This window comes from Geotrypetes seraphini, chromosome 10 (genome assembly GCF_902459505.1).
Source record: "Geotrypetes seraphini chromosome 10, aGeoSer1.1, whole genome shotgun sequence".
NCBI classification, from domain to species: Eukaryota; Metazoa; Chordata; class Amphibia; order Gymnophiona; family Dermophiidae; genus Geotrypetes; species Geotrypetes seraphini.
Genome location: NC_047093.1, coordinates 21151026 through 21171732, shown reverse-complemented (window position 1 = coordinate 21171732; position 20707 = coordinate 21151026). Strand labels below are relative to the sequence as shown.

The window sequence follows — 20707 nt, the reverse complement described above, 5'->3', positions numbered from 1 at the left end:
TTTTCAAGATTTCCCCAATGAATATGCATGAGATCTATGTGTATGCACTGCTTTCAATGCATATTCATTGGGGAAATTCTGAAAACCCGACTGGATTGCGGCCCTCGAGGACCGACTTCGACACCTGTGCAATAAAGAATCATATTACTCTGAAGCTTTGTTGGAGGTGACTTCTGCATACCCTTGTTAGATAAACACGTGGCAGAACAGTCTGTCTTTTTGTGACTTAACATTACCATTCCAAAATCCAAAAAATTCCAAAAACTGAAATATACCTGGTCCTAAGGATTTGGAATAAAGGATCTTGTACCTGTACTTTTACCTTAGCATTAAAATATACATTTATTTTTTACTTTTACTTAAGCACTTTGACCTAGTACTTTGAACAACACTGTTCAACACACTTTCGCTCATCTTTTATTTAAAATGGTAAAATATGCATATTATACTAGAGCAGGTATAAGTCAGTACTTCTGTACAACAATTTACACATGTAAGTAGGAGCAATCCATTTCATAACACATCACTTTCAACTCTTGTGTATGATTTATGTCTTCATGGGCTCTGTACTCTCTGCCTGATCAGAGGAAGTTTCCACAATCAGTCTTGGCTCAATCAGTGCATCCCATCTCTTGGAGATCTGAATAAAAACACACATTTAGACAAAACAGGCTAAGATAAAAGAATGTAAAGATAACGGCAATCTTAGTGTTTCCCAGGTCAGTCCTGGAGTTCCCCCTTTGTCAGTCACATTTACAGGATATCCACAATGAATATGCCTCAGATTGATTTGCACACACCACCTCTTTCATGAGTATTCATTGTGGCTATCCTGAAAACCTGACTGGCAAGGGGGTATTCCAAGACGGACTTGGGAAACACTGTTATAAATCAATAGCTGCATAGACAGTGGGCGACTCAGCTGTTTGGGGAGGCTGAAGTGGGGCAGGGCTAGATAAGGTTATGGGGCGAGGCTAAGGTGAGTTATGGCAGCAGAGTGGAACAGAATGGAGCCAAGTTGAAATTCTTGGAGTGAGGGCAACATTTATGTCATCAGTAAAAGAGAGGGAAGCACTTTTGAAAACTGCAAAGGAGGAGTCCTTCACTGTGTGGATCTGGTGCAACAGTTATCAGCTGTCTCCCCAGTACCTTAGCTATTGATGGTCATTTACACATACCGTGTTTCCCCGATGATAAGGCAGGGCCATCAAATAAGACAGCCCCCCCTTTTTAGAAAAAATTGTAAATTAAGGCACCCCCCCCCCCCGCAAATAAGCCACCCACCGATACCTGCGCTTACCCGAATCGGGTGGTACGGTGGGTGACTCCGTGTGGTCCCTCCGTCTACCGTGGGGGTCGGCAACCCGCGGCTCCAGAGCCGCATGCGGCTCTTTTCCACCTTTGCCGTGGCTCCGGTAGTGTGTCACACAGGCATGCAACTTACAAGTTCGGCGTCGCGGCGGGAAATAGCCATGCTGAGCAGTGAGCTCAGCACATACACAGATGAAAGCCTTGCTTGCTGATTGGTCCGGTGGCCGGAGCTCACTGCTCAGCATGGCTATTTCCCGCCGCGACGCCGGACTTGTAAGATGCACGCCTGAAAAAGAAATCATCCTGGCCGGGGTCGGTGTCATGCTCCGGAGATCTACAGCCTTCCTATCTCCCTCTCCCTTCTACCTGCTTCCGGCCACATCCCCTGCTCCGCGGCTCTCTTCGGCAACTCAGCAGCAGCGATCGACACAAGCTTCTGACGTCGGGGCCTACCCTCTGCGAGTCCCGCTTGTTTCAACTTCCTTTTTCCACAAAGGCGGGACTCGTAGAGGGAAGGCCTCGATGTCAGTAGCTTGTCTTGATCACCGCTGCTGACAAGTTGCTGAAGAGAGCCGCGGAGCAGGGGGGTGTTGCCAGGTGCAGGTAGAAGGGAGAGGGCCAGATGCAGGACTCGTGGGTGAGGGAGCAGAAGAGAGAGAGAAAGAGAGAGGGGAGGGAAACAAAAGGAAATATTTCATACTGGGCTGGGCCGGAGTGGAGGGAGGGTGGAAAGATTCTAGCTACAGGGTGCAGTAACAAAGGAAAAGGGGGGGAAAGCTGAAAATGGAGATAGTGACACAAAGAAGAGAAAGGGTAAGCAGGACCTACTGAATAAGGATAGAGATACAGAGGGGACATGAAAGGGTAAATAAGGCATCCCCCCGAAAATAAGCCCTAGAGCATATTTTGGCCTTCCAAAAAAAATAAGACAGTGTCTTACCATCGGGGAAACACGGTAGTAACATAGTAAATGATGGCAGATAAAGACCTGAACGGTCCATCCAATCTGTCCATTAGTTATTCTCATTAAAAATGCATGATTAAATTAACTTGTCTCATCTTTGATATTTCTAGGCCATAGACTAAAGTCCACCTGGCATTGTCCAATGTTCCAACTGCTGAATATACACTGAATACACTCCAGGAATTATGCAAAAAAACCAAAACCAAAATAATACAACATATCAAACAGAACAATATTTGGAATATTCTGGAAATATATGCAAGAACTTTGACACTTGGCTCCCAGACCCCACCATGTTCAGCAACACTGAAACAGAAATCTTTTGGTTAATGGCAACCATAAAATGATTTGCAGCTTGCCAATTGGCCACCAGGCTTCAAGATTAGCCTTTAGTTTACTGTTGCGTTACCATACATATTTTGAATATGTTTTATCTGTATTATTTATTTCTTTAAAATATTTATAATCTGCCTTTCAAATCGTCTAGAAGAGCATAAAATAGCATTTGTAAAATCAGCACAAACAAAATACACAATAATAAAACATAAAAGTGCTTTACCACAATAAAATCAACTAATTTTCATATCTATATTACTCCATATGCCTGCTGAAACTACAACATTTTTAGACCCCTCTTGAATTCCTTCATATTCTGAGCTGATAAGGTAATACATTCCCAAACTTTGGACCAGTAATGCAAAAAAATAGAGGACCGATATTGTTCCAACCTCATGCTATACCTAATGCTCAGAACAGCAGTCTTAGAACCAGGAAAGCCAGGGTTCAAATCCCACTGTCACTCTTGAAGATCCCAGACTAGTTAATCTTCCATGGTCTCAGGTACAGATTGTAAACCCTCCAGAGACTCAAGAACTATAAAGCAATTCTACTATATCATAACAGTAATATTTTCCAGAGTTCACACAATAAGGCCTTCCTGGAAAAGGCATCACCATAAACATTGTAGTAGGCAGTATAACACTGACCCCCCCCCCCTCTTTTTTAATGAAGCCACGTTAGGGTTGTTTTGGGATTTTTTTTTATTGCCGGCTATGGCGGTAAAAGCTCCGACACTCAGGAATTCTATGAGCATCGGCATTTTTACTGCCGCAACCAGGGATAAAAACCTTAATGCGGCTTCATAAAAGGAGGAGGGGGGGGGCCCAGATTTTATAAAAGCCACTGACTGCGTGTCAATCACACAAAGGTGCCATTTATACAATCATGGCTTCATGAAAGGTAGGTGCCAGAAATGTAGGCCAGGGTTTTCAAAGCCTACATTTCCAGCAGAGGTGTACCTTATGACGCCCAATGCCACTTCCGGCGTTGGCGTCGTAAAGTGCTTCCGTAGCTACTATGCAGGCGCCATTTTTTTAGGCACCGGTAGGCATCCGCATTTTTTTTTTAACGCTCTTATTCATTTTTAAATGGTGCTGTTTATAGAATATGGGCCTCGATGCTGACAAAATACCTGGCCTCTTACGCAAACAAACACAGACCCTAATCAAATACAAAATAAGTAACCACAAACTAAAAAATATGTAGAAAAAAAATTAAACTGAACCCCCAAGGAGCCACACCATGGAAATAAAAACAGTGATGCATGATCATTTGTACTGTGCAAAATATAAAGAAAGCAGATGCACATTTCAAAAATCAAAATATTCCAATTACTACATTAATAATTAACAAATAAAATGAAATGGAAAATAAATGATAACTTCATTGGACTAAACACATTTGTGATTAACTTTCAGAGACCAAAATCTCCTTCCTTAAGTCAGGAGAAGCATACCTTAACAGTAGTATACATTACATTAGGGACTTCTATTCCGCCTATACCTTGCAGTTCAAGGCAGATTACAAAAGAGCTAACTGGACATTTCTAGTGAAGTTACAACAGTTTTGTTGTTTTTTTTTTGTTACAAGGGAGGAGAGGTAGCTGGATTAATTCCGGAAGAACTTGCAAATTGGATATTAAATTGACTGTACGTTACTGTGTGATATAACAAATACAGTTAGAGTACAAATAAGATTACGTTAATTTCAGGGATCTGAATACTTGGTTGGTGTTTTGGGGAGGAAGAGATTATTTAAGTGGAGGTTTTGGGGGAGAATTTATCTAGGAGGAGGGGGAAGGGTTGGGTTAAGATATCTGGATAAATTTTTTGAAAAGTAGGGTTTTGATTTCTTTTCGAAAAATTTTGAAGTCACCCGTTGCCGTCAACAGGTTGGAGATGGAGTGGTTAAGTTTTGCTGCTTGCGTCGCCAGAAGGTTATCAAACATCTTTTTGTGCTGAGTGCCCTTGAGTGGAGGGAATGCAAAAGGGTTCTTCTTTGTCTTGAGGTGAGGATCTGGTTTAGGCGGTTGTTTAGATGGGGGGGGGGGGGCGGAGCCGTTTAATGCTTTGAATAATAGACAGTAGAATTTGAATTGAATTTGTGCTTGCATAGGTAGCCAGTGAGAGTCTAGGAAGGCAGTTGTAATATGATCATATTTTTTCAGGGAGTGGATCAGTCTGAGGGCAGTGTTTTGCATAGTCTGAAGTTGTTTTATCATGTTGGCAGGACAAGGTAGATAGAGGGAATTGCAATAGTCCAGTAGACCTAAGACTAGGGATTGGACAATTAGCCTGAATTGTGCTGGGTTGAAGAATTTTCTTATTTTACATAGATTTCTCATAATTAAAAAAGCTTTCTGGGATGTTTTATTGATTTGGGACTGCATTGTGCAGCATCTGTCTATCGTTACTCCTAGGAGTTTGAGTTCGGGCTGTATTGGTGTTTTTAATTTCCAGTTCTGTAATGGTGGGAGTTTTGGCCTTTTCGAGCAGAAGGAATTTTGTTTTATCTAAGTTTAGTTTCAGTTTGTGGTCTACCATCCATTTTTCCACTGCATACTGTCCAGACCTGAAGGTGGTGGTTTTGGCCTCCAAAAGCTAATCAAAAAAATGTATTTAATTCAATAAAAAGGTGTCACCTTATTTTCTGTTTTACTTTTATTACTATTCTTTTAAAGAGGACTAACATGGCTCCACATTTCACCATCCTATATTAAAAAAGAAAGATTAGGTAACGCGATAATCTTTCTTGTAGATGTGTCTAGTGGTCCTGAACACCAGGGTTTTGCATCTGAACCCGCAAATTGCTTGCAGAATGCTGTCAATCATCTTCTGAACTCTGCCTCCTTCACAAAGAGCTGCTCCTTCCCCTTCAGTTTGTACAAAAGCAATCAAGTAGTACTGTAATGACAGACATAACTGGAAGGAGGGAAATGGTGAAAAATCCCCAACACTACAATTCTATTCTGCTCTGTAAGAAACATATCTATTAACATTATAACATTCAAGTAACTAATCAAAACAGGTATAAAAACTGTGTTTAACCAGCACTAATCTTATATAATGCTCTTAGCTACTCGCATGTCCTACTATTAAGCAAAGACTTAACCCAGTCTTTACATTCTTGAGTGTTTTCCTTTTTTAATTTATATCGTCTCAGTTCATCTGAGAAACAGAAAATTCTCCGAATTCAGACTGATCTTAAGGTAGAAGGTAGGCAAAGCCCACTGATAGGGCGGGGCTTCAGGAACACTAGACAAATCTATAAGAAAGAAGATTATCGAGGTACGAACCTAATCTTTTTATTATAGTGCAATGTTTCTACTGGTCCTGAACAATAGGGGTGTACCAAAGCAGTCCCCGGAGTCTACAGTGGGTCCGCTAAGCTTGCTTTCAAAACAGAAGACCCAAAAGCAGCTGCTACATCCACTCTATGGAACCTGGTAAAGGTATGAGGGGTAGACCAAGTAGCTGCTCTACAGATTTCTTTGGACAACCCCCCCATCCGAGTCTCGGCCCATGAGATGGCAACTCCTCTAGTAGAATGCGCTTTCAATATGATCGGTGGCTGCTTATTGCAGCCCACATATGCGGAGAAATGGCCATTTTAATCCATCAGAAAAGTGAGACTTTAAGACACCACCTCCCTTTCTTGGCATGACTGGTCAGAACAAAAGGTGATCCGATTCGCGAAGCTCATTGGTAACTTCGAAGTACTGGAGAAGCACTCGCTTGGTATCCAGCAAATTCAACGCTTTATCCTTTTCCTTAGACCCCATAGGGTAAAAAGCGGGCACACAGACTTCCTGATTGATGTGGAATGCTGAGGCTACTTTCAGTAAGGACAGAACCATGCACAAGGAAAGCCCTGTCTCCGTAAACTTAAGGAACGGTCCACTGCAGGACAGAGCTTGTAACTCAGAAACTCATCTTGCCAATGTAATCGCCACTAGAACCACCGGCTTGACTTTAAGATCCAGAAAGGAAGTCTCCCGTAAGGGCTCATAAGGAGCTCTAAGAGACCTTGTAATATGGTGTTAAGATTACAGGAACAGAAAGGGAGACACACCAGAGGGTGCAAACGAAGAGCCCCTTTAATGAACCAGGTGATATCCAGGTGAGAAGTCAGAGAGCCTCTTTCACCCTGAGCTTGGAAACAGGAAAGGCCTGCTATGTGCACGTTCAGCAACCTGACCGACAAACCCTTCTGAAGTTCTTCTTGCAAAAAGTCCAGGACTACCAAAATCAGAGCTCGTAAGGGCTCTACATCATCCACAGCACACCAGTACTGAAAGGACTTCCAGGCCTTAGCATAGGCTGCTACCATTGACGGTTTCTTGCAGAAACCTTCAAAATTCACTTCTGAACCCCCCCTCGATTTTTCGCATAGGCTATAATAGGCTTACTCACTATGCCATATGCCTGCCTGCTCCAGCTCAGGAATGCAGCTGGGATAAATGGAGAAGAACTCTGCTCATAGGTTCGCCAAGTGAACTTGGTCTTCTGGCTGCCAGTCAGGCTAAGGTTGGACTGAGCCTCAACCCCAAAAAAACCTCACGCCATGAAGAGGGGGAGGACCATGCAACCGACCCACTATTAATCCCAGTCAAGCCAGGAAAGAGCCACACAGACTGCACTCAAGCTCCAGAAGAGGGTGACGAAAATGATAGGAGGCTTGCGCCAGAAGACGTATGAGGAGAGACTGGAAGTCCTGAATATGAATATAGAGGAAAGGAGAGACAGGGGAGATATGATTCAGACGTTCAAATACTTGAAGGGTATTAACGTAGAACAAAATCTTTTCCAGAGAAAGGAAAATGGTAAAACCAGAGGACATAATTTGAGGTTGAGGGGTGGTAGATTCAGGAGCAATGTTAGGAAATTCTACTTTACAGAGAGGGTAGTGGATGCCTGGAATGCGCTCCCAAGAGAGGTGGTGGAGAGTAAAACTGTGACTGAGTTCAAAGAAGCGTGGGATGAACACAGAAGATTTAGAATCAGAAAATAATATTAAATATTGAACTACGCCAGTACTGGGCAGACTTGCACGGTCTGCGTCTGTGTATGGCCGTTTGGTGGAGGATGGGCTGGGGAGGGCTTCAATGGCTGGGAGGGTGTAGATGGGCTGGAGTAAGTCTTAACAGAGATTTCGGCAGTTGGAACCCAAGCACAGTACCGGGTAAAGCTTTGGATTCTTGCCCAGAAATAGCTAAGAAGAAAAAAAAAAAAAATTTTTAATTGAATCAGGTTGGGCAGACTGGATGGACCATTCGGGTCTTTATCTGCCGCCATCATCTACTATAAATTAGGAATGTGAGCAGCTACACAGGGGACGTCACCTGAGCTCAAAAAATAAAAAAGCAGGCTGGCAAGCTAGGTGTCACTGAGAGCCAATCCTGCTAGTAGTAGACTTCTGCATCGCGAGTCTGCGTTTTCTCCAAGGCAGAGATCTCAACAAGTTGGGGGGGGGGGGCAACGAGCCTCCGACTCAATACTTAGAAAAAAATAATAAAACCACAGAGCACAGCAGAAACCTCTAAGCAACTTGTTTGCAGAAAAAAAACTGAAGGAGCAGCTCCCTGGGAAGGAGGTGGCATTCAAAAGATGATAGACAGCATTCTGCAAGCTACTAGCGGGTTCAGATGCAAAACCCTGGTGTTCATGACCACTAGACACATTACACTAGAATTTTAATTCCTTTTTCTTCCTTTGCTTTCTAGTCATTTAATTCTTCTGTTTTAGCCCCAGTCTCTGGTTATTGCTTTCCTGTCTTCTTTTAATTCTCTTTCCAATGGTCTCCTGTCCATTTGTAATTTTTTTCTCTCTTTGGTTGTTCTCCACTCATCATCATCTAGGTCTGCTTTACAACATGCTATTGAAAATATATAAGGTTATCTGTTCCCTATTAAAACAATAAATGGTTATATAAATAAAACATACCTTTGTGTCCTGAGATACGGCAAACTCAATCATGTCTGTCCCATCTTCAGTCTGATACACAAGGTCAAATTTCCCTGGTTCTTTCACCACTAAATAGTTTGCACAGGAGACAAAATTATTAGCAATGCCATCAGAAGTCTCAGGTATATTAGATATTAAAAAGCATGATGACACACTCGTTAATGTAAAAACACTGATGTGATAAGTATTTAATGCATCGTATGAAGAGGCTATAAGTCAAAAGGCCCAAGTCCAATGAAGGCCACCACAAAAACAATTCAGTGGGACACATAGTAATTACTTTTCAAGCCACAGCTTTTGCAAGATACAGTATAAACAGTAAAATGTAAGAAATATAAACCATTTTTTGTGTAGATCAGGGGTTCTCAACTCAGTTAAAACTAGGCAATCAGTTTCAGGCTACCCACAATGAATATGCATCAGATAAATTTGCATATGCTAGAGATAGGGCATATAAATTTAGCCCATGTACAGTATATTCATAGTGGATATCCTTAAAACCTGACTAGGGAACTGGAATGAGAACCCCTCTAGTAAAGCAAACTAATAATGAGCAGGTCCTTTGAAAATCACCTAACCGTTTAGAGTCCTTACTTAAAGACATAGTCATCAGTGTGGGCTACACTTAAGATGGTGACAGGACAAAGGCGTGCCGAGACAACTGAGCGCAAGGCGGAAGCCCGCACCAAAGAAAAACAGTGTTTTAAAGGGCTCCGATGGTGGGTGTGGGGGGGAACCCCCCTATATTACTGAATACAGATTGCGCCGGCGTTGTGGGGGGTTGTAACTCCCCACATTATACTGAAAACTTCACTTTTTCCCTAAAAAACAGGGAAAAAGTTAAATTTCCAGTATAATGAGGGGGGTTACAACCCCCAAATGCCGCACAACGCCGGCGTGATCTGTATTCAGTAAAATGGGGGGGGGGGGTTTTCCCCCACCAACACCCCCCATCGGAGCCCCTTAAAACAGTTTTTCTTTGGCACGGGCTTCCGCCTTGCGCTCAGTTGTCTCGGCGCACCTTTGTCCTGTCACCATCTTAAGTGTAGCCCACACTGATAACTTTGTCGGCGTGCGCTTTTGACTATGAACCCTTAAGACAGATTATTTTAGCACAGGTCCCATTTCATATAATGAGACCTAGGGCTCCTTTTACGAAGGTGCGCTAAGCGTTTTAGGGCACGTACCGGATTAGCGTAAGCTAGCCGAAAATCTATCGCCTGCTCAAAAGGAGGCGGTAGCGGCTAGCACGCACTGCAATTTAGTGCGTGCTATTCCGCACATTGAGACCCTAACGCACCTTCGTAAAAGGAGCTCCAAGTCACTAATAGATGGGTTTACTGTTAACCCAGTTTAACGATGGCCGGTGTTGATAATGATGGCCCTTAGACACACTGCTATTTTATCAATAAAATTGTCATAGTAGCAAAACACTGTCAAATCTTAGAGGAGAGATTGTTAAAAATCTGCTGAAGTTAAGCAAATTTTCACGGCATAACCATCTTGGTGCCACTTTAGATCTAGCATTTCTTAATGTTGTCTTACCTGGCGATGAAGAAATGATTTCAAGGTCCACTTGATGAGTTACCGGACTATAGCTGAGAATTTTCCCCTCCTGTAAAGGCAGAGCTGGCTGATTCAAGAAGTTTTAGATGTTTGCTGCATCTAAATATAAATGGTTGGCTTAAATGAGCTCAACCCTCTCGCCCCTCTAACTGGGGGATGCGCTAAAGTCAGCAATCGTCGTTAAACCTGTTTTCACAGCTTTAGCAATAATTGCTGTCCCCTCCTACCCCATAGCAGCGATATGGCAAGAGAGATACCCATTCCCTCCTGCCACTGGAGATCCCCCGCCGTCCCCCACCACCCAAAAAACATGGTAGGAGGGATGCCCACTCCCTCCTGCCACCGGAGGTCCCCCACCATCCCCTGCCACTCAAAAAAAATGGGAGGGATGCTCACTCCCTACCCCACCTCCCCCCCCCGACATACCTCTTTAAAACATTGGAAGTAGGAAGCCCGAAGAGAGGCTCCTGTTTCAGCCACCACTGCCAGTCCCAAATGACGCACCTTCCCCTCCGCATCATGTGATGCATAGGGAGGGGTGAAAGGCCCTGATTGGTTCAGTCGCCAAGGCCCCTCCCAAGGGGTGGGGCTTTAAGCTTTTCAGCAGTCAGGTCTTAGGCACCTCCCTCTATTCAAACCATTTGCATGCAAACGTGATAGTGCATCGATCACTGCCGGAGAATCAGCCAACAGCGATCAAGTCGCTATCTTTAGTGCAACTAGTCCAGGGGTAGGCAACTCCAGTCCTCGAGGGCTGGAATCCAATCGGGTTTTCAGGATTTCCCCAATGAATATGCATTGAAAGCAGTGCATGCAAATAGATCTCATACATATTCATTGGGGAAATCCTGACTGGATTCCGGCCCTCGAGGACTGGAGTTGCCCAGGTCTGATCTAGCCCTAAGTTCTCTGAAATAGTTCTTAACTGGTGGTCAGAGACACGACAAAAGAGAGCACAAGGATATAGCCACTGTGTCCATTTCAAGCACAATGAACGGGAAGGAATTATTTTCCCAAGAAGGGACCAAAGTCATCTCTGTAGTTCTCTTTCAGTGTTTCCAACATTACAAAGAAATCCTGTTGCCCATCAAACTTTGTCATTATATACTTAAAGTGACAGCAGTACCTTGTAGTCAGATACTTCAGGTGTGTAATTTTCAGTTAATTCCAAAAGCTGGAAAAACATAAGACATGAAGTTAAAAAGCCTTATACAGGAAAACGATATTCTGCAGTAAAGGATGACATTGCTAACATTATTCTCAGGATGGGAAGCTTTTCATTCTTAGTGCACTCTTGAATTGCTGATATGAAAATGCTGGCCTCTCCCGCTCTTTAAGTGCAATTGTCTTCTTCACATGTATTCCCAGAGCTTCCAAGTTTCCCAGTCCCAGGAGGGAGACTTTTGGACAGTCCTGGTTTTGAACTTACATTTCAATGCAAGCTAAAGTGAAATCGATGCTGTGGGTCTCATAATGCATCATGACAGTACTTGCCTAAAATCTGCGCTCCACAGCTATCCCACCCAGTCCAGCATATCAGGAACCTATATCATGAAGAGATGAGTCATGTGGCAATGGCTAATTACCCATTCATTGTGACTATTTGGGCAAGGGCTACTGTATATCCTATGATGCAGAAAGAGGGATCATGCATGTTGAATGTTAGCAAGGCAAAATGTACTATAAGCTAAGGAATATTTAGGCTCACCGGCCATTTAATTAGCCCAATGTTCCTCCATGTTTTCACACTTAGAATAAAGTACTCCTAAAATCACTGTAACCATGCACAGTTATTGAAGAAAAGAAAAATTAGAATATACTTATAAAGTACCATTAAATAGTTACATTAATACTATTATGTACAATACACTATCCACAGCAAAACATGTTTTTAGTACCTTGAATGCAATTTTTTCTCCTGCTTGAGGGGGTGCAGCTAGCAGGGGCAGAACACTGTAGTCCTTCTTTGGGATGTCTGGTGGATTCTGCAAAACAATCACTTCATTTATCAAAGCCACTGACTTAGGTCACCTTGCACTGATATGAGGGTTGAATGAAAAGTAATGCCTCGTCAACAGATGGCAGCAGCTACACCATGTGTATTCACTTGTTCTTTGAAATCTCTTCCTTCGCCTCAACTGGTGAGAACCGACTGCGTGAAGAGGCTGGTTTTCCTATCGCTGCCATCTGCTGAAGAATTATGGAGGTGGAGGCCTTACTTTTTTTAGTCAACCCTTGCACTTGATACAAAACCTCCACTCAGTGATGGCAACAAAATAATTGTGGTTTCATGTATGTCATCTAGATAGGATCCCCACAAATATGATATATCATGACGTGGTAAAAACAGCTGTCACCTTTCACCTGCCACCTATAATGTAAAATTGAGACTATTCCAAATGTTTCCAAGATGGTGCTAGTTTCCTTTGTATGAAAAATACTGGGACAGGCATTAGAAATTCTACAAATATTTTCCCCATGTGTATTCCCAGGGAACTTTAGAAATGGGCCAGAAAACATAATTTCATTCAGAAGTGCCAGTGCTGTTTCCATCAGATAGATCACAATCTGAGATAACATAAAACAGAAGTAGAAACATAAGATGCAATTATTTGGAGATTCTTTATCAATTCCCATCATCTACATTTTAGGAAAGACTTTTAAAAGTAGAGGGGTAAGGATACCATCACCTCCTTATACTACTTTAGAATTGGTTGACAGTTTTATTTATTTTTACTATTTACTGTTTTTTTCGCTCTATAAGACGCACTGGACCATAAGATGCAACCACCTGTATAGGAGGAAAGACCAAGAAAAAAAAATTTGGTTCAGAATTATTTTTTTCTTGGTTTTTCCTCCTCTACACATAGGTGCATCTGATGCTGGGAAGCCCGCCGGACCCTTTTTTTTAAAAATGGCTTGGTCAGTGCTGAACGGCTGCCTTTCTCCCTGCAGAGCGGCACATAAGGCAGGAGCGCCTTTTTGTGCTTCCTGCCTGGTCCCGCTCTGCTCCGTGATTGGCTTGCCGTCAGTTCTCGCACATCTAATTTATGTATGGATCGCAGAATCCAAAGATATACACACAAATTTAAATTAACGCTAATTAACATTGATTATTAGCGCCCAATTATCAGCACTAATTGGCTCCTTTATCAATTAAATTGCACATTCAATTTTGAGCATCATAGAATTAAGGTGATTATGTATATACAACCCATCACAGAACAATTGCCCACCTGAATGACAACAGAGCTGTTGGCCACTACTTCATTAATCTGCTGGAACTTCAGGCTTTCACCATTGTAATCATAAAAGAAGTGATTTGTTTGCCCCCTCCCTCGTCCCCTCATCCCCCTTCGGTCTCCATAGCCTCTGGATCCTCTGCAAGGGAATAGATCTCCTCTTCCACGGCCCTTACCCCATCCATATCCTTGGGGTTTGGGGGCTGGCGTGTTATTTGTAAACTGTGCATCACCATTTCCTACCAAGCCTTGATTCCCTTCACTTGAAGGACTAGGCGGGCCTGGTTTCTGACTTTTAGTAACTGATGTATTGGAATGAGAGCTGTCATAGTCCACCGAACTCGACAGACTTTTTTCTCTTTGTGGCTGTGCCACACTGTTTCTTACTGGTGAGTGATTATTAACCGAGACACAATTTTTTTTTGCTCTGCTGCCATCATCCTCTGTGCTAGAATCAGAATCCGATGAGGTGTTTTCAGTCTTTCTTCTGGTCACTGAACTGGCTGCCTTTCCAGTATTAGGAGTTACAGTTATTTTATTAGCAGGGCTGGAATTAGGACAGAATTGGTCTTTCTTTGCTGTTGCCACTTTACATCTCTTTGAGGATTTCTTTAAGTCAATGTCTGGTGACCATATGGAGGAGTCGCTCTTTGCTTTTTGTTTCCCATTTTCAGAAAAACTTTTTTTGACAGCATTTCCTTTAGTGGGGTTCAAAGGAGCATTCTTACTGGAGGGCTGTACAAGCATCTGTCCTTCATCAGCTCCTTTCACCCTTTTGATTTTGGAAACCGAGTCCATTTCCTTCGCCGACTTCCGCTTCACATTTTTGGTTTGCTCGTGGCTGCCGGAATCCTCCTCTTCTGTGGTGCTGGTTTTTGCATTTCGCTCTTTGGTTTTTCTTTTCATCCTTTTTTTCTGGCCATGTACAGAGTTCAGGTGCAGAGCGGATGCAGCTTCCGATTTCTGCTTTATCTTCTTTTTCTTTCTATGTTGTTCCTCTGCATGCTCCGATTCATCTTCAGATTTTGGTCTCTGTCTTTTTCTGGATTTCTTTGATGGCCCAAAGTCATTATAGTTCTCCACAACACTATCTTCTACTTTTATTTCTTCCAATTTAACTCTGTTAAAAAAGAGAAACAGGACAGAATTTAACTTCTGATTGCCTATATACCTTTGTTTTGTCTGAGCAGAAATAAAAATGTATCTGTGCGTGTGCTTAACATTTTTGAGATGCTGATTTAAGTGGAGAAGAGCATTTTATCACATGCACAGATGCCGATACATCCCCCATTTTTGTCTTTTTTTAACCCAAGCTCTTAATGGAGGCTATGAAGAAGTTTTCAGGTCGTATATGCTCTCAGGAAAAAGAACAGGCATTAAGGCCCAAATTCTCTGAACTGCCTGTAAGCTAGGATGCAGTCGGTGCCCTACCAACACCTAACTCTTTTAATTGGTGTTAATTGGCACGGTAACTGACAATGTCATTTAAAACCAATTAAAAAGTGATTAAAAAAATAGGCACCCGGAGGCACTTGCCAAAAAGGACTCTGTAATTACAGTGGTACCTTGGATTACAAGCATAATCCGTTCCAGGAGCATGCTCGTAATCCAAACTGCTCGTATATCAAAGCAAGTTTCCCCATAGGAAGTAAGGGAAACTTGCTTTGATATGTTCCCATCCCCCCCCGAGGCCAGCAGCGCTGCTCCCCCCCCCCCCCCACGAGAACCAGCATTGCTCCCCCCGAAAGCCCCCCCCCCCCGCGAACCGGCACCCTCCCCCCCGCAATCCAGCACCACCCCCACCCCTGCCGCCATCGGGCACCCCCCTCCCGCTGCCATCAGGCACCCCCCCCGCCGCGACCTGAGGTCCCCCCAACCCACCCGAACCCTCTTCTTACTTTTCTGTAGCCTCCGCAGCGGCACCGGCATCAGCATGTCCTGTGCGTGCCGGTGCCTGAAGATCTGCTTCCTGTGCTGGGCCTGAGAGTTCACGTTCGACGTGAACTCTCAGGCCCAGCACAGGAAGCAGATCTTCAGGCACCGGCACCATGCACAGGACATGCTAGTGCCAGTGCCGCTGCGGAGGCTACAGAAAAGTAAGAAGAGGGTTCGGGTGGGTTGGGGGAACCTCAGGTTGCGGCGGGGGGGTGCCTGATGGCAGCGGGGGGGGGGGGGTGTGCCCGATGGCGGCGGGGGGGGAGGTGCCAGATCGCGGGGGGGAGGGTGCCGGTTTGCAGGGGGAGCGCTCGCAAATCGAAGCGCGCTCGGTTTCCGAGGCGCCGATTTTGCGAATGTTTTGCTCGTCTTGCAAAACACTCGCAAACCGGTGCACTCGTAAACCGAGGTACCACTGTACATCTATAGAGACACCTAACAGCACCTAAGGCAGGGGTGTCAAAGTCCCTCCTCAAGGGCCGCAATCCAGTCGGGTTTTCAGGATTTCCCCCAATGAATATGCATGAGATCTATTTGCATGCACTGCTTTCATTGTATGCTAATAAATCTCATGCATATTCATTGGGGAAATCCCGAAAACCTGACCTGGCTCCAGATCTCAAGGACTGGAATTGCCTACCCCTGGTATATATCAATGCAACTATTGTCGCACTAGGTAAAATAATGGTCGCTTTTCATAGAAACATGACAGCAGATAAAGGCCAAATGGCCCTTCCAGTCTGCCAATCCACCACATCCGCTATCTCCTCCTCCCCCTAAGTCAGGGGTGTCAAAGTCCCTCCTCGAGGGCTGCAATCCAGTCGGGTTTTCAGGATTTCCCCCAATAAATATGCATGAGATCTATTTGCTTGCACTGCTTTCATTGTATGCTAACAGATCTCATGCATATTCATTGGGGAAATCCTGAAAACCCGACTGGATTGCATCCCTCGAGGAGTGACTTTGACACCCCTGACCTAAGGGCAAAGTAGGCATGGTTTACACTGGAAATGACCTTAGGCATCATTAGGAGTCCCTATAGATGTGCTTCTTGTCAAAGGTAGGCCTACAAAACCCCGGCCTAGATTTCTGGTCCCTGCCTTTGACATTAGCTGTAATTCTATAAACGCCGCCCATAACGTGATTGACACATGATCGGCGGCAATTTTTTAGGCGGCCCTCAATTACAGAGCCATTTGTAGAATCTGGCCCATAATTTTCACAGATGCTCCTGCAGAAACCATTTTATGCCTCTTCAGACTTGGCCTTAAAGTCCAGGCTCTGGGCATCCTCTTTGAGTAGCCTGAGCACTTTTCTGCATCAGGGTGGAATAGCTAATAGCGGCCTCATTACCATAGATTTTTTTTTTTTTTTTCCAAAGCAGGTTATTGAACGACAAAAAACAAATCAACAAAGCAGCTGATACAACATTTTCAGAATATAGAAAACAAAACAACAAACCACCAGAACAGGCGGAGACATAGTCCGGGTTAGGTTCTTATACCCAGACTCAGCCAAGTCTCGCCGTACAGTAAAATCTCCCCCTCCACCAACCCCCCCATCCCAACCTTAACCCACTGGCAGCGTGGGCACCCCCATTGATTTTAATACAGTGTACACCAGGGGTTGATGCAGAAAGTTACCGCAAGTCTAACAGAAGTTATTGTAGGTTTTACAAGAACATTAATGACTTGCACAATATAGGAAGGGGTTGATTGTGGGTGTTAAACCCCGTTAACGATATGACCATAAACTCTATTAAAAATATGTAGTGAAGGGTACATTAAAAGTTCCACACAAATGCGGAGAAAGAAATAGTGGCTTCTATGTGCACGTGAAAAAATTTTTGCCAGGTCCAGGACAGCGTATAAGGGTTAGCAGAGAAACTGTGATAATTTTGCCTTCTTTAAATTTAAAAAACTGAAAGGAGACCATAAAGCACACATGTCCAAAAGAAAAAGTGTGAGCATACAACAGTGCCTATTCTTTTGTGCATATCAGCCTTGCAAAAAATGTATATGCAAGAAATTTTTGTGAGGCTAATATATAAGAGCAGAAGAATAAGTGTCAATGCATATCTTCACTTTTGTTTTGACATGTGCGCTAGAAGCCACACTTGCCATAAAAATTTTGTGCGTGTGGATCTGGCCAGCTTCCCCTTATTAGTGCACAAGTCTTGTGCATTTTAAACTTGCCAATCATTAGGCTCCTGCATGAATGGAATTAAGTTTGCGATAGAATGCACACGCTCAGCCATCTGCACACAGTTCTACACTTCAGCCTCACAAGACATTAGAGCATGCTTGTCCACCCTTTCAGGGGCTACATTTTACATTCTGTAATATTCAGAGGGCCAAATCATGCACTATGCTTTGTCAAATAGTGGCACAATGCAAGTGGGTCATCCTTTCCCAGTCAGTTTCTCTATCTTTGTTTATTTACACTTCCCCCTCCCCATTCACGGTTTCATTAATCGCGGTTTCACATATTCGAGATTTTTTGGGGAGGGGAAAAAAAACAACAACATCGTTAAGTCTTCCCCCCGGCATCCCGGCCTTACCTGGTGGTCTAGCGGGTTTTCGGGGCAGGAGCGATCTTCCTACGCTCCTGCCCCGTGCAGATCGCCATTAGGAAATAGCTATAGGGAGTTCCCTTCGTAGTCTCAAGAGACTAAGGGAACTCACAGCAGCGGGGGTGGGTCAGAGTCGGATATTCGCGGTTTTTACGCCATTCGCAGTCTGGCTCTGCCCCTATCCCCCGCAAATCCGGAGGGAGAAGTATATTTATTCAATTTTCTATACTGTTCTCCCAGGGGAGCTCAGAACAGTTTACCTTGTCTGTCCTGGTGGGCTCACAATCTCTCTAATGTACCTGGGGCAATGGGAGGATTAAGTGACTTTCCTAGGGTCACAAGGCGCAGCATGGGTTTGAACTCACAACCTCAGGATGCTGAAGCTTTAGGTTTAGCAAGAACAAAAAACAAACTGCAGACTCCTATGTACAAGATGCAGGCAATGTTTATTATACCAAATATTTTATGCAGTCGAAAATACCACCTTATAACAAACCAAGGGACCTATCCTCAAAGGTCCATGGTTGCTAAGGTATAAAATAAACCGCAATGAAAGGTATAAAACAACCGCCTGTATGGTATCCTTCTCCACTTAAAATGTGCGGTGCGACGCAAAACTACTTGCTGTCTCTCATGTCCCACTCCCCTTAGGCTTTCCCCGGTCTCTTTCTCCTCACCTGGCTTTAGTTGCAGAAAATGGGCTTTATGCTTCCCCACCATGACTCGGCTCTCTGTAAGTCTGAGTTGCATGGTGCCAGAGGTTCAGGTTTATTTATTTATTTTCTATCCCATTCTCCCGAACAAGCTCAGAATGGGTTACAGGATAATATACAGTTAACAGATTACAATTTTCATAGTTACAATACACACTTTTATCTTACTAAGACACAAAGCAATATACATAGGTTGGTCTCATGGTTTCAAGTCTCATAAGACTTGAAACCAATCCAAACTTCCGGCACTGCTTGGCTCAAACTTGCAGGAATCTGGCTATAAGCATCACATGAATTACCAAGCTTCCAAAGGCCAGAAAAAAAGCACATGGAAGACTGGGTTCTGACCCCAGGGCCAGAGGTTGGACAAGGCTGCATTAGAGCTTTGCAAACTGTGGGTTGGGACACTAAATAGTGTCACAACCTGGGTGGCCTCTCCTTAGGTGTATCATTATTCTGCACATCTGGCGGGGTGGAGGTGGAATACAATTTTATTTGGCCACAATCACATGGTCACAGTCACAACAAAACTTGGTAAATACTGCGTTAGACTCTGCTTAAAGCTAGGATTAATATATGGCTCTAGAAAAAGGAGGACAGGTTGAGACATCCGGGTTTTACTCCCACTGAAATCAATGGAAGGTAGACAGATTGAGACATTTGGGTTTTACTGCCACTGAAATCAATGGAAGGAGGCCAGATTGAGGCATCCGGGGTTTATTCGCATTGAAATCAATGGAAGGACAGATTGAGACAAACCAGAGTGAATTGACCCCAGGGAATCCAGAGAAGAAAGTCCAAAAGAAACCAAGAAAACACTGTGGAGTGACGATGATCCTGAGATGGACTTTAATAAAAAAATCAAAGTTCCAAATATCCAATAAAACAATCCACATGAAAATAAAAAAATCCACATAAATACTTAAAGGACCTAGTCCGCTGGTAGAGTAGGACCCAACACGGTCTGTGTTTCGACAAGATAGTCTTCTTCAGGGGTCTCTGAAAGTCCTATAGTGGTAGATACGTAGAAAAACTGATATGTGGAGAGAGGAGCGCTGTTTGAAACCAAAGGACAGATTGAGACATCCGGGTTTTACTTCCATTGAAATCAATGAAAGGAAGGCAGATTGAGACATCCAGGTTTTACTTCCACTGAAATCAATGGAAGGAGGGCAGATTGAGACATCTGGGTTTTATTCCCATTGACATCAATGGAAGGAGGACAGATTAAGACAGCTGGTTTTTACTCCCATTGAACTCAATGGAAGGAGGACAAATTGAGACATTCGGGTTTTACTTCCACTGAAATCAATGGCAGGAGAACAGATCGAGACATCCGGGTTTTATTCCCATCGATATCAATGGAAGGAAGACAGATTGAGACATCCGGGTTTTACTCCCATTGAAATCATTTTACTCCCATTGAAATCAATGAAAGGAGGGCAGATCAAGACATCTGGGTTTTATTCACATTGACATCAATGGAAGGAGGACAAATTGAGACATCCGGGTTTTACTTCCACTGAAATCAATGGCAGCAGGACAGATCGAGACATCCAGGTTTTACTCCCATTGAAACCCGGATGTCGCAATCCGTCCTCCCTTTTCTGGAGCCATAACCCTGCGCCCGCTTTCTCGTGTGCAGCCATAACCCCAGCTGTACCTGATACAGTCATTATCCCTCACTAGCATTATACTCTCACTGGGGGGCAGCAAGTAGTCGTCCACGAAGAGGCTGAGCACGCTGCGGCCGCTGAAGCCGAACTTCTGGCGGATGATGGTGCTGAGGTCGGCGACCACCCTGCACCGCTTCGCGTCGACCAGGAGCCAGCACATGCAGCACTCCGAGGTGCCCGGCGGCGGGTAGTCAAAGACGAGGCGGACGCGGACGCAGCCGCCGCCCAGCACCGCCATCTGTAAGGAGAGAGAGAGAAAAAAAAAAACAAAACAAACCACAAGAGGCCGCGGGAGGGGGGAAGGGGAAGGACTTAAAGCGACAGAGCGGAAGGGAAAAAAGCGCGGGCCCAGCTCCGTTACTACGGCGAGGCCGGGTCACGTGGTCTACGCCAGCGTGCGTTGCGTTGCGAGCCTCGGTCTGGCCT

At 44.1% G+C, this 20707-nt stretch overlaps 2 protein-coding genes across 3 annotated transcripts in view; one reads left to right on the top strand and one right to left on the bottom strand.

The window, feature by feature from the left end:
- Positions 1–401: 401 nt before the first annotated feature.
- COIL (coilin) lies at positions 402–20575 on the bottom strand. Its single transcript, XM_033960034.1, has 7 exons — positions 20269–20575; positions 13380–14505; positions 12042–12128; positions 11270–11317; positions 10123–10192; positions 8557–8645; positions 402–640 (listed from the first exon to the last, which is right to left on the bottom strand). Exons 1-7 carry the CDS (start codon positions 20517–20519, stop codon positions 548–550), a joined length of 1764 nt encoding a protein of 587 aa, XP_033815925.1. The 5' UTR covers positions 20520–20575; the 3' UTR covers positions 402–547.
- The window catches only part of SCPEP1 (serine carboxypeptidase 1), an 87150-nt gene continuing 86764 nt past the window's right edge, over positions 20322–20707 (top strand). The window contains exon 1 of one of the 2 annotated variants that reach the window (XM_033960037.1): positions 20322–20454. The gene's annotated coding sequence lies outside the window, so the exon portion shown is untranslated. Of the gene's footprint in view, positions 20522–20707 lie in introns of both variants that reach the window. The other variant, XM_033960036.1, reaches the window with a different exon arrangement.

Excerpts from the sequence above, each read along its gene's own strand:
- COIL (XM_033960034.1), bottom strand. The coding sequence starts at position 20,519 with ATGGCGGTGCTGGGCGGCGGCTGCGTCCGCGTCCGCCTCGTCTTTGAC. Across the intron at positions 11,318-12,041 it reads GAGAAAAAATTGCATTCAAG|CTTTTGGAATTAACTGAAAA; the intron begins GTACTAAAAACA and ends ATGTTTTTCCAG. Across the intron at positions 8,646-10,122 it reads AATCATTTCTTCATCGCCAG|TGGTGAAAGAACCAGGGAAA; the intron begins GTAAGACAACAT and ends CAAACTATTTAG.